General features: G+C 39.0%; 3 protein-coding genes across 3 annotated transcripts; 1 reads left to right on the top strand and 2 right to left on the bottom strand.

Annotated features, from left to right (window-relative positions):
• Positions 1-953: 953 nt before the first annotated feature.
• LOC133994821 (E3 ubiquitin-protein ligase TRIM21-like) lies at positions 954-3,589 on the top strand. The gene is made up of 2 exons (XM_062433997.1): positions 954-1,342; positions 1,544-3,589. Exon 2 carries the CDS (start codon positions 1,546-1,548, stop codon positions 3,184-3,186), a length of 1,641 nt encoding a protein of 546 aa, XP_062289981.1. The 5' UTR covers positions 954-1,342; positions 1,544-1,545; the 3' UTR covers positions 3,187-3,589.
• Positions 3,590-6,515: 2,926 nt separating this feature from the next.
• LOC133987251 (E3 ubiquitin-protein ligase TRIM39-like) lies at positions 6,516-8,162 on the bottom strand. Its single transcript, XM_062426561.1, has 2 exons — positions 7,936-8,162; positions 6,516-7,899 (listed from the first exon to the last, which is right to left on the bottom strand). The coding sequence occupies exons 1-2, from the start codon at positions 8,160-8,162 to the stop codon at positions 6,516-6,518; spliced, it is 1,611 nt and encodes a 536-aa protein (XP_062282545.1).
• A 2,829-nt stretch (positions 8,163-10,991) lies between these two features.
• On the bottom strand, positions 10,992-12,638 carry LOC133987245 (E3 ubiquitin-protein ligase TRIM39-like). The gene is made up of 2 exons (XM_062426550.1): positions 12,412-12,638; positions 10,992-12,375 (listed from the first exon to the last, which is right to left on the bottom strand). Exons 1-2 carry the CDS (start codon positions 12,636-12,638, stop codon positions 10,992-10,994), a joined length of 1,611 nt encoding a protein of 536 aa, XP_062282534.1.
• Positions 12,639-13,787: the final 1,149 nt, after the last annotated feature.

Below are 13,787 nucleotides of genomic sequence, written 5' to 3'. Positions count from 1 at the left end.
AGGAAGGAAGGAAAGAAAGAGAGAAGTAGGGAGGAAAGACAGACAGAAGGAAGGAAGGGAGGAAAGAAGGAACAGTCAAAACAGACGGGGTCAATTTGACCTGGGAGGACGACACGAAGGATAAAAAGATGTTATTTTACTCAATGCAAGACAGAAATCAATTGAAGGAAAGGTTCTAGATGAGATAATATGCATTATGTTAATTACATAGTCTGCAGATTCCTTTATCTTACACCTTTAGCTTATTTTATTGTATTTGCTTTAAGAACTGCATTTAATAATCTTGTGTAAAACATAAAGCACTGAAAATAATAGGCGCTATATTTGTGAAAATCTCTTCAAGCTGAGAAAAGTTATTTAAAAAATCTGTATCTTTATGTATGGGCTGAGTGGGCCACACATTACGGACGTGCCAGCCAAGACAGTTCTTATTGGACTGAAAGTGTGCCATTTGGGGTCCGGTATCCAGCTCTAACAATACATCCATGCAGGGGACACTGTTGAAAAAACAAGGCAGTAGTACCTGGAAACAGTCGATAAATCACAACTTGCATCAGACTTTACAACTCAATAGGAAAGAAGGGGAAAAAAGACCCTAAGATGTATGACTGACCTCCCTTTGTGGCAACTATTCAGCAACACGTAGCCTATTGGAAACATGAAAAGGTCAAAACATCACAGGACAAACAGTGAGCTGAACTTTGGACTGACAGTTTCAGAGCTGCAGAGGACCTGATCTGTTTTTGTGAAATCTAATCTGTGAGCTGCAGAAAGAAATAAAACAACAGAAGTCAAATTTCTCTCCAAATGTCTCTCTCTCATAATGTGTCAGATGTAATTATTATCATGTCTAAACTTGAAGGAGGAAACGAAACCTCACAGACTATCTGCAGCAAGGTGGGGTTGTTTACTGATATGAAACCGCTGCCAGACGATCAGCAAATAATGTTTTATTGATTTGACTCATCAGCTTTCTCTGTACCACCGCTCTTCATTCACTCTCTAGCTCACTCAACCATAGCTGCTCTCTCTCTCTCTCGCTCTTGGTTTCTCTCATTCTTTTTAAAATGTGTCTGGCAGTTGGCATCAATGCTCTCCCCTCATCTAAATAACGGCTTTTCCGACCGCATGGCACAGTTTACATCTGTATTCACTGGCTGTGATTGGTCACCGGAGCGTGACGTCAGGTTGTGTTTCTCCAGGTTTCAAATTAATGGGAGGACGTACCGTGAAGCAATGAAGGAATTGAAAGTGAAACTTTGTCAGAAACACAAAGGAGCTGCAGTCGGCACAAGCGTCTCTGTTTCTGTCTGAGGAAAAAGTCGAGTTTCTCAAACAACTGGTGAGTACAGCTGATAATATTTACAGTTCAACACAGTTAACTACACTTTTCATTTCATACTGACAATGGTCAAATGAAGTTAAGTTAAGTTTAATTACAGAATTCCACATTATTGTTTATTTTATTATTACAATACACAACTAATAATGAATAATGAAATGCGTGTTTTATTCTCATTTTACTTTCTCTCTACATGTGTAGATATGTCTGCTGCCAGCTGTCTGATATCTGAAGATCCGTTTCTGTGCTCCATCTGTCTGGATGTGTTCACTGATCCAGTCAGCACACCATGTGGACACAACTTCTGCAAAAACTGCATCAATGACCACTGGAACAGTAATGACCAGTACCTGTGTCCAATGTGTGAAAAGGTTTTCTACACAAAACCCGAACTGGAAGTCAACACTTTGTTCTCTGAGGTGGTTTCTCAGTTCAGACAGGAAGCTCAACAGAAAGCCAGCAGCAGCAGCTCAGAGCAACAAGCTGCCAAACCAGGAGAAGTTCCCTGTGACGTCTGTACTGGAACCAAACTGAAGGCCCTGAAGTCCTGTCTGGTGTGTCTGGCCTCCTACTGTGAGACTCACCTCGAGCCTCATCTGACAATGTCAGGTCTGAAAAGACATCAGCTGATGGACCCTGTGGAGAACCTGGAAGACAGGATGTGTATGAAGCACGATAAACCTCTGGAGCTGTTCTGTAAGACCGACCAGACATGTGTCTGCATGCTCTGCTCTGTTTTAGACCACAAGTCACATGATGTTGTTCCTCTGAAAGAAGAATATGAAGGAAAGAAGGAAGAGCTGGGGAAGACAGAGGCTGAAATTCAGGAGATGATCCAGAAAAGACGACTGAAGATTGAAGAGATCAAACACTCAGTTGACCTCAGTAAGGAAGCTGCAGACAGAGAAAAAGCAGAAGGTGTTCAGGTCTTCACCGCCTTAAAGAAGACTGTTGAGAGTGGCCAAGCAAAACTCATCCACTCAATAGGAAAACGGCAGAAACAAACAGAGAAACAGGCTGAAGACTTCATCAAAGAGCTGGAACAGGAAATCTCTGAGCTGAAGAAGAGAAGCTCTGAGGTGGAGAAGCTCTCACACTCTGAAGACCACCTCCACCTCCTCCAAAACTTCCCGTCCCTGAAAGCTGCTCCACCCACCAAAGACTGGACAGAGGTCAGTGTCCGTCCATCATATGAGGGGACTGTGGTGAAAGTTGTGGCTCAGCTGGAGGAGACGCTCAGTAAACAGATGAAGAAGCTGTTCGAGGCTGAGCTGAAGAGGGTCCAGCAGTATGCAGTGGATGTGACTCTTGATCCTGATACAGCACATCATAATCTCATCCTGTCTGATGATGGGAAACAAGTTCACTGTGGTGATGTGAAGAAGAATCTCCCAGACAACCCAGAGAGATTTTCAGATTGTGGTAATGTTTTAGGAAAGCAGAGTTTATCTTCAGGCAGATTTTACTTTGAGGTTCAGGTTAAAGAGAAGACTGACTGGACTTTAGGAGTGGCCAGAGAGTCGATCAACAGGAAGGGACAAATCATTCTGAAACCTCAGAATGGTTACTGGACTATATGGTTGAGAAATGGAAACGAGTACAAAGTTCTTGGTGGGCCTGATGTCATTCTCTCTCTGAAGTCTCCTCCTCAGAAGGTGGGGGTGTTTGTGGATTATGAGGAGGGTCTGGTCTCCTTTTATGACGTAGATGCTGCAGCTCTTATCTACTCCTTTACTGGCTGCTCCTTCACTGAGAAACTCTACCCATACTTCAGTCCCTGTGATAATGATGGTGGGGGAAACTCCGCCCCTCTGATCATCTGTCCTGTCAATCAAACTGCCTGATCTAGTGATGGAAGACAGATTAGATAAATAGATCATTATTGGGTTTTTTGATGTTGTTGTTGTTGTTGTTTTCATTTTGCTTATGTTATTTAAGAAGCCTCCTCACTGTCCATTTTTAAAACTCGTCTTAAAACCCATTTTTATTCCTTGGCTTTCAACCATGCATGAGACTCTGCTCCTGTTTTAGTGTTTTATGGTTTGTTTTTAGTTATTGTTTTATTGTTTTTAATTAGTTTTAAAAACAATAAACAATTATTTTAGTATTTATTTCTTGTTAATTGTTTTATGTTCCTGTGTTGTTTTATTTATTTGTGTACAGCACCTTGTTTCAGCTGTGGTTGTTTTAAAGTGCTTTATAAATAAAGTTGAGTTGAGTTATGTTGGATTTTTACCTTTTACCTATCTTTTTTGTGTTTCTTTGCTTGTCTATACTGCTTCAGTGCCCCCATCTTTATTAAACCTTTAAAAAGGTCTGTGTCTGTGTTTTTTGCTCAGCTCATGTCTATAGATCCAGTCTATTGATTGGTCTGAGTTACAGGATGCACCATCACTGTGAGAAAGACATCTGGATGTTTGAGTTCAGGAGAAAGACACTATTTACTTGAATAATGGAGCAATTAAATTCATGTCAGCACAATTGATAGGATTTTGACTCAGTGCAGCTCTTAAAAAACAGAAAGAAGCACACACATTAACCCTTTAACAACCCCACCAAGAAAAAAGCAGTAAAAAATGTTTTCATTGCATTTCTTTCTTTGTTCTTTCTAAGAACAATCAATGATTTATTTTTTCAACAGACCCAGTGGTTTTAAAAATAATGATCTATACCAAACGGTTGAGATGTCACTTAATGGTTGAAGTATGGAAGTTCATACAAATACCAGAAACAGTAGATAAATTCGTATAAAATGCTAATTTATAAAGAAATAAACAACTATAAATGTCTTGGGCATTGGATACAATTTATTTCTTCTTGAATTTTCTCAATTGTATGTTACAGGCAATTCATTTTTACATTCAAAACAATAACAAAAATAATAGAAACATTAGAATTTTTTTTCTCAACTCATTTTACATTTACTCAACACACCTCATTTGTGATCTGACCCTCATCTGCACTCTCTGCACTTATCTGCAACAGCACAAACACAGGAAAACGTTGCCAAACATTGCATTGCAGTGCATTAGATTCACTGCTGGTGATATGCTGAAAAACACACCTGGTTTACATGCAAACACAGGAAAACGTGTGAAAATACTTAACAGTGATTTGTCCATGGAGAACATTTAAGACACATTTTAAAAGCTCTATTGTGGAGTCTGTTATTGGTCCAATAAGTTCTGAGGTAGTAAGACACCACATTTGGAAAAAGTGTAAATTATGGCCTTTAAATATGTTTTTTTTTTCAGTTCTTTGATTAGTCTCTGGATGATAGGTGTCGAGATTAACACCAAGATATAGTCATGTTCTGGTTGGCAAGAACTATGCGTCGAGATATAGACAAAGATCTCCACAGAGCATAAAAATACATAAATTGTTTGTTTTCTTACATTAATAGTCAAATGTTCCTGGAACCAGTTATACAAGGAAATAAAATCAGAAGAGAGTTCAATGTTTATCATATCAACACATCACCATACCAAATCACATTGCTCAAGTCTATGTCTATTCAATGGAAGCAGCCTTGGATAGACCATAATATCCACAGCTCTTAATGGGACTGCGGGAAGTCTGAGCAAAGATGGATTTAAATCTGGTGTCTCCAAGTACATCACCAAAATATGAAAGAGTTACTATCTACTCTTCTACAATAACATTGTTTAAAATGCCAGCACTAAATACTTCTCTAAACTTATCACAGCTCATCATCATGACCCTAGATTTTTAATCAAAACTGTTGACCAGCTGGTAAATACAACCCCACCATGTGGCCTTTGCCGAAAGCGATGCTGAATCTGAAAAGTTCTTAGTCTATTCACTGACAAAGTAGAGTCCATAAGAGCTGCCATTACACTTTATGACACACACTTCAATATCTATCAGTTACCTCAGAATATCTAGATCTTTTTTTTCCCGATTTACATTTGTCTGAGCTTTTTAAAAAATCTCTCTCCAATGAAAGTATCCAGTCCACTTGATGTAATACCTACACATTTTCTTTTCAAATACATTGGGCTTTGTCTGCTGTCAGTTTTTAATAATTTCCTATCTAATGGTTGTGTCCCAGACTACTTCAAATCAGCTTGTGTACAGCCTCTTAAAAAAGAAACCTTCACCAAGAACTACAGACCAACCTCCAAGCCTCCTTTTATGTCAAAAGATTTTAGAAAAATATGTGTCTAAGCAATTACATTTAACAGCAAAGAACAATAACATTTTTAAGAAATTCCAATCAGGCTTTTGCAGATATCATAGCACCAAAACCGCCCTTCTTAGCGTGACTAATGAGCTTTTAATGGCTGATGATGGGATGTGTTCAGACCTTACTGCTGCCTTTGATACTGTTGACCATAACATAATGAGGCATTGGGTAGGAATATCGGGCACAGCCTTAGATTGGTTTGGAAAGAAAACAACAGTATCATCTGCATATAAACAGCTGATGTAATGTTCATAGACAGAACAGACAGGACAACGTGTAATAGACCAAGAATATTACCCTAATGTACCCCAATAATGGGATAGTCTGGTAAATTGGGTTTGGTTAAAAGGAGGTGCCAATCTACTCAATAAAAAATAGTATGTCGTTTATCAGTTGGAATGGAAACCATACTGGAACTCACTGAGAAAATCACCTGTTTCAAAACATTATGTTTCTTGACTCGTGAGGTCTTTTTCAACTATCTGTCACACAACTGGTAAGATGGAAATGATGGAAAGATGGAAACTGTAGACACATTAATCAGTGGTGAAGAGGTTAATGAATCAATAGAGGGGGGAAATGCAGTAAAAACACAGATGATAGATAAAAAATCCAAAATACATCAAATAAAACAATGCTATAATAAATCATAACAGAGTGATGACATTAATCATATCCTGGTGGAAACAAGTGTACTGTTCTGTACCACTGGATGTGTATATTTCTCACCATTAATTAGCATGAGTAAATGTTTTCATTTACAAATTTATCAATCTATCATTGTTTATGTTGTTTTCATGTGTCTAATCCATAAGTATCCTGGTATTGACTGCCAGTAATGTAGTATCAATACTTGTTATGGTATTTACACAGTGGGTGTTAAATATAGCCTACAGATTGATTTTATATATATAGTATATGCTTTGCTGGCAATACCCAGTAAGTTGCTGATCTTTAGAGATTTGATCAGGCAGTGTGATTGACAGGATGGATTATAAGAGGGGCGGAGTTTGTGCCACCATGATTAGGACCAGGACAAAAGTATGGGTAGAGTTTCTCAGTGAAGGAGCAGCCAGTAAAGGAGAAGATAAGAGCTGCGACATCTACGTCATAAAAGGAGACCAGACCCTTCTCATAATCCACAAACACCCCCACCTTCTGAGGCTGAGACTTCAGTGGGAGATTTCTTAAATAACCAATAAGAGCTTCATACTCATTTCCATTTCTCAACCATATACACCAGTAACCATTCTGAGGGCACAGTCTGATTTCTCCCTTCCTGTTGATGGACTCTCTGACCACTCCTAAAGTCCAGTCAGTCTTCTCTTTAACCTGAACCTCAAAGTAAAATCTGCCTGAAGACAAACTCTGCGCGCTTAAAACATTTGGGTAACGTGTAAATCTCTTTGGATTGTCTGGGAGTTTCTTTCTCACATCACCATGATGTACTTGTTTCTTATTTTTAGACAGGGTGAGTTGAGGATGTGCTGTATCAGGATCAAGAGTCACATCCACTGCATACTGCTGGACATTCTTCAGCTTGTCCTTAAAATGCTTCTTCTTCATCTGTTTACTGAGCGTGTCCTCCAGCTGAGCCACAGCTTTCCCCACAGTCCCCTCATATGATGGTGGACAGACGCTGACCTCTGTCCAGTCTTTGGTGGGTGGAGCAGCTTTCAGGGACGGGAAGTTTTGGAGGAGGTGGAGGTGGTCTTCAGAGTGTGAGAGCTTCTCCACCTCAGAGCTTCTCTTTTTCAGCTCAGAGATTTCCTGTTCCAGCTCTTTGATGAAGTCTTCAGCCTGTTTCTCTGTTGTTCTTTGCTTCTCTTCAATCGTCTTAATGAGCTCATTCAGGCTTCTCTCAACAGACTCCTTCAGAGCGGTGAAGACCTGAACACCTTTTGCTTTCTCTCTGTCTGCAGCTTCCTCACTGAGGTCAACTGAGTGTTTGATCTCTTGAATCTTCAGTCGTCTCTTCTGGATCATCTCCTGAATTTCAGCCTCGGTCTTCCCCAGCTCTGCCTTCTTTCCTTCATATTCTTCTTTCAGAGGAACAAACTCATGTGTCTTGTGGTCTAAAACAGAGCAGAGCACACAGACATATGTCTGGTCGGTCTTACAGAACAGCTCCAGAGGTTTATCATGCTTCATACACATCCTGTCTTCCAGGTTCTCCACAGGGTCAATCAGCTGATGTCTTTTCAGACCTAAAGCTGTCAGATGAGGCTCCAGGTGAGTCTCACAGTAGGAGGTCAGACACACCAGACAGGACTTCAGGGCCTTCAGTTTGGTTCCAGTACAGACGTCACAGGGAACTTCTCCTGGTTTGTCAGCTTGTTGCTCTGAGCTGCTGCTGCTGGCTTTCTGTTGAGCTTCCTGTCTGAACTGAGAAACAACCTCATTGAGCAATGTGTTGATGTGAAGCTCAGGTCTTGTGTAGAAAACCTTTTTACACAGTGGACACGGGTACTGGTCATTACTGTTCCAGTGTTCATTGATGCAGTTTTTGCAGAAGTTGTGTCCACATGGTGTGCTGACTGGATCAGTGAACACATCCAGACAGATGGAGCACAGGAACTGATCTTCAGATTTCAGACAGCTGGCAGCAGACATATCTACACACAGACAACAAAAGTTAAAGTGTAAAAAAGTAATTAAATAAAAAATTCATTACAAGTGACTTACATACATATCTAAGTATGCTTACAAGAAAAATATCAACACCAACAACAGAAAAGGAGGGCAGAAAGAATATTAACAATTCTTAAAAGAGACCACACCCATTTTTTTTAGTATGAAAGAAAAGAAAGACATGTTGTTTACAGAAGGTTTGAGTATTCATTGTATGTTTACTGTAATATAAAGTAGTTGGTTGAACTTCATATGACAAGAATCATTATGAAATGAAAATCATTACATTTTCTTTCTGAGGGAAGCTGAATTTTTATTTTAAAACCTGCTGAAATACAGTTAACGTTTTCCTCTGTACTCACCAGGGATTGCAAAGATTCAGACTAGTGGTTGAGAAAGATCTTTGAACTCAGGTAAAGTTTTCTAAAGAAGGAAACACGGACTTGTTTCGTTTGTAGATGGGTGTCACTGACAAATTCAGATTAATTGGAGTGTGACGGTGGACCTTTCCTGTATTTCTGGCTCTGCCTTGGCTTGTACTCAACCTCTATTGTTTAGGCATGATTAGAGTGACATGCATTTGACACATGGTATGTAGCAGTTAAAAATATATCTGAAGGTCTTGCAGAAGCAACAGTCCATTTACAGATGTTTGTCCTGTAATGTTGTGACCTTTTCATGTAATACTTCTTTCATATCAAGCAGCTGACCTTATATGGTATTTTGAGGGCGTCGATAACGCACTCAATATTACGGGAAAGCACAATCATTTATAACAGATAGGATTTATCATGTTAAGCAGCTCATTTATGACCTGATATGTCCTGGTCGTGTGAGTGTTTGATGAATCCGACATAGCTCACTCACACAACTTCATCTCACGAAAAAAGTAAAATAACTTTAAGATAAGAATATGAAAATGTTTGTGCATGAGGCCAAATGAGTTAACACCTGTCATGTGAAATGTGTTATATAAATAAACTTGACACGAAATGCTTTTCAATAACCTTATCAAAAGTCAATTGGTGGAGCGTTCATGCTCCTGATGTATGCAATCTTAAAGTCAGTCCAAAGTTCAGCTCATTGTCCTTGAATGTTTCAACCTTGCTAAAGGTCTTTGATATGAAACAATGTACATCATAGTATATTAGGTTATTATGTTAAAACCTGCTTAAAGATAATGATCCAACAGGTGCAGCAGCTCCTCACAACAAGAACTAATGAACTATTTCATCAATGCATGTTTAAATGTTCCTCATCAGTCTTGTTGGAATATAACTAAGATATTGTTTTTGATGAAGAATGAATATATTTTAGCTTTAAAACAAACTTGCCCAAAGTCAGATGACGTACTACCACCAGATAGATAGATCCACTTTATTGATCCACATAAAGACTAACAACTAATTGCAATTACTAAAACAAAAATATATAATTTCCTCTGGCAACATTTCTGACTTATGTTCATTTGACAATTGTAAGAATTTAATGACAGAATTATTCATTATTTTAATCAAGGAAACAAAAATAATGTTGAATCTATAGTTTAATTTGTCATGTCAGAAATGAAAAGAGTATACTTGTCTGTCTTGAACTGTAAGTTTTGTGTTAATGCTGGTTGTTGAAACACAGTATATATAAATATATAAATATAATCAGCTGTACTCACCAGTGTTTGAGTCAGTCGTTGAGAAAGAAGTGAAGAACTCAGTTTAATTTTTCTTCAGACAGAAACAGACAGTTGTGTTGACTGCAGCTCCTCTGAGTTAACTTTCTCCTCTCCTTTAGGTGTTATTAAATCAGATAAGGAAGTTGAGAGGTGTGCCCTGCCTTCATCAACCTGTCCTATCTCTGTGTGATGTTATGCTGCCCTCTGCTGGACACAGGAGGGAACAACCATCAATGACTTTGAGACTTCTTCTGCACATGATTTAACTGCAGTGATAGTGTAAAGTCTTTTATTCTGTTCTGTCCTCCTAAAAACATGACATAAAATAAAATAAAACAGTGTTATTTAGTGTTAGTACCCTTTTTAAACATCCTTTTGTAGCAATTTTGTGCTTTTATTTAAAAAGCGATATAGCTTATCAAAGGGGCCGGTAGACGTGGAGTGTGATGCCCAGAGTAAGCAGCTCTGTCGGGCTGAAAACTGACATGTGTCACACGTCTGTTTCTTTTACCCAATCCACTATCTTAACATGCTCAAACAGAGATTAAGGTTTTATAATGAGACTCTATTTATGTATGCATTTATGTTATATTGTAATTGTAATTGGTTGCAATTAATTTGACATGGACCCCAGGAAGAGTAGCTGTTGCCTGGGTAACAGCTAATGGGGATCCAAATAAACTAAACTAAACTAAACCTCAGACATTCAGAAACATTCATTCATTTTCTTTACTGGATGAAAACTGCTGAGGGTCAATCTCAACCAATCTCAGCTGACACTGGGTGAGAGTCTAGGTAAACCCTGCACAGGTCACCAGTCAATCACAGGGCTGACATATACTATAGAGACTATTCTGTCCCCAAGATTGTGTGACTGTGGAAGGCTAGACAGATAACGAACAAAGACGTCAGTGAAACCGTGTTCTTGCAAAAACATGTGGCTTTACTGGTGGTTGTTTCTGTAAAACTGAGTACAATACAAAGCATGTATCAATATATACTGCACAGATATGAAATTAAAGTATAAATAGGTAGATGTACAAACTGATTAAATGATTAAACAGGAAATAAACAACTTTTAAAATTGTGAAATTGAACCTTTCTCCTTTTACCCAGTAAGTTGCTGATCTTTAGAGATTTGATCAGGCTGTGTGATTGACAGGATGGATGATCAACGGGGTGGAGTTTGTACCACCATAATTAACACCAGGACTGAAGTATGGGTAGAGTTTCTCAGTGAAGGAGCAGCCAGTAAAGGAGTAGATAAGAGCTGCAGCATCTACATCATAAAAGGAGACCAGACCCTCCTCATAATCCACAAACACCCCCACCTTCTGAGGAGGAGACTTCAGAGAGAGATTAATTAAACAACCAGTGAGAGCTTTGTACTCAAACCCATTTCTAAACCATATAGACCAGTAACCATTTTGAGGGCACAGTCTGATTTCTCCCTTCCTGTCAATCGACTCTCTGGCCACTCCTAAAGTCCAGTCAGTCTTCTCTTTAACCTGAACCTCAAAGTAAAATCTGCCTGAAGAGAAACTCTGCTTGCTTAAAACATTTGGGTAACGTGTAAATCTCTCTGTATTGTCTGGGAGTTTCTTCTTCACATCACCATGATTTACTTGTTTCTTGTTTTTAGACAGGATGAGATTAGGATGTGCTGTATCAGGATCAAGAGTCACATTCACTGCATACTGCTGGGCCCTCTTCAGCTTGTCCTTAGAACGCATCTTCTTCATTTGTTTACTGAGCGTCTCCTCAAACTGAACCACAGCTTTCACCACAGTCCCCTCATATGATGGTGGACGGACGCTGACCTCTGTCCAGTCTTTGGTGGGTGGAGCAGCTTTCAGGGACGGGAAGTTTTGGAGGAGGTGGAGGTGGTCTTCAGAGTGTGAGAGCTTCTCCACCTCAGAGCTTCTGTTCTTCAGCTCAGAGATTTCCTGTTCCAGCTCTTTGATGAAGTCTTTAGCCTGTTTCTCTGTTGTTCTTTGCTTCTCTTCAATCGTATCAATGAGCTCATTCAGGCTTCTCTCAACAGACTCCTTCAGAGCGGCGAAGACCTGAACACCTTCTGCTTTCTCTCTGTCTGCAGCTTCCTTACTGAGGTCAACTGAGTGTTTGATCTCTAGAATCTTCAGTCGTCTCTTCTGGATCATCTCCTGAATTTCCGCCTCTGTCTTCCCCAGCTCTGCCTTCTTTCCTTCATATTCTTCTTTCAGAGGAACAAACTCATGTGTCTTGTGGTTTAAAACAGAGCAGAGCACACAGACATATGTCTGGTCGGTCTTACAGAACAGCTCCAAAGGTTTATCGTGCTTCATACATATCCTGTCTTCCAGGTTCCCCACAGGGTCCATCAGCTGATGTCTTTTCAGGCCTAAAGCTGTCAGATGAGGCTCCAGGTGAGTCTCACAGTAGGAGGTCAGACACACCAGACAGGACTTCAGGGCCTTCAGTTTGGTTCCAGTACAGACGTCACAGGGAACTTCTCCTGGTTTGGCAGCTTGTTGCTCTGAGCTGCTGCTGCTGGCTTTCTGTTGAGCTTCCTGTCTGAACTGAGAAACAACCTCATTGAGCAATGTGTTGACCTTCATGTCAGGTCTTGTGTAGAAAACCTTTTTACACAGTGGACACGGGTACTGGTCATTACTGTTCCAGTGTTCATTGATGCAGTTTTTGCAGAAGTTGTGTCCACATGGTGTGCTGACTGGATCAGTGAACACATCCAGACAGATGGAGCACAGAAACTGATCTTCAGATTTCAGACAACTGACAGCAGACATATCTACACAGAGAGAAAAAAAGTCAAAGTTTAAAAAAGTAATTAAATAAAAAAATTCATCACAAGTAATAATAATAATAATAATAATGCATTATATTTAAAGGCGCCTTTCAAAGCACTCAAGGACACCTTACATGGCACATAAAACACGACAACAGTACATCAAACAATAAAACAATAAAAAAGTGACGTACATACATATCTAAGTATACTTACAAGAAAAATATCAACACCAACAACAGAAAAGGAGTGCAGAAAGAATATTAACAATTCTCAAAAGAGACAACACCCATTTTACTTAGTATGAAAGAAAAGAAAGACATGTTTTTTTTATTTCTGGTTCTGCCTTGGCTTGTACTCCACCTCTATTGTTTAGGCATGATTATAGTGACATGCATTTGACATAAGGCATGTAGAATGTAAAAATATATCTGAAGGTCTTGCAGAAACAACAGTCCATTTACAGCTGTTTGTCCTGTAATGTTGTGACCTTTTCATGTAATACTTCTTTCATATCAAGCAGCTGACCTTATATGGTATTTTGAGGGCGTCGATAACGCACTCAATATTACGGGAAAGCACAATCATTTATAACAGATAGGATTTATCATGTTAAGCAGCTCATTTATGACCTGATATTTCAGGTCATAAATATGTTTGATGAATACGACGTAGCTCACTCACACAACTTCATCTCACGAAAAAAGTAAAATCAGTTTAAGATAAGAATATGAAAATGTTTGTGCATGAGGCCCAATGAGTTAACACCTGTCATGTGAAATGTGTTATATAAATAAACTTGACACGAAATGCTTTTCAATAACCTTATCAAAAGTCAATTGGTGGAGCGTTCATGCTCCTGATGTATGCAATCTTAAAGTCAGTCCAAAGTTCAGCTCATTGTCCTTTAATGTTTTAACCTTGCTAAAGTTATTTGATAAGAAAACAATGTACATCATAGTATATTAGGTTATTATGTTAAAACCTGCTTAAAGATAATGATGCAACAGGTGCAGCAGCTCCTCACAACAAGAACTAATGAACTATTTCATCAATGCATGTTTAAATGTTCCTCATCAGTCTTATTGGAATATAACTAAAATATTGTTTTTGATGAAGAATGAATATATTTTAGCTTTAAAACAAACTT

This window comes from Scomber scombrus, chromosome 2 (assembly GCF_963691925.1).
Source record: "Scomber scombrus chromosome 2, fScoSco1.1, whole genome shotgun sequence".
Classification (NCBI taxonomy): Eukaryota; Metazoa; Chordata; class Actinopteri; order Scombriformes; family Scombridae; genus Scomber; species Scomber scombrus.
The sequence above is the reverse complement of the archived record's forward strand: the minus strand, read 5'-3'. Positions and strand labels throughout refer to the sequence as shown.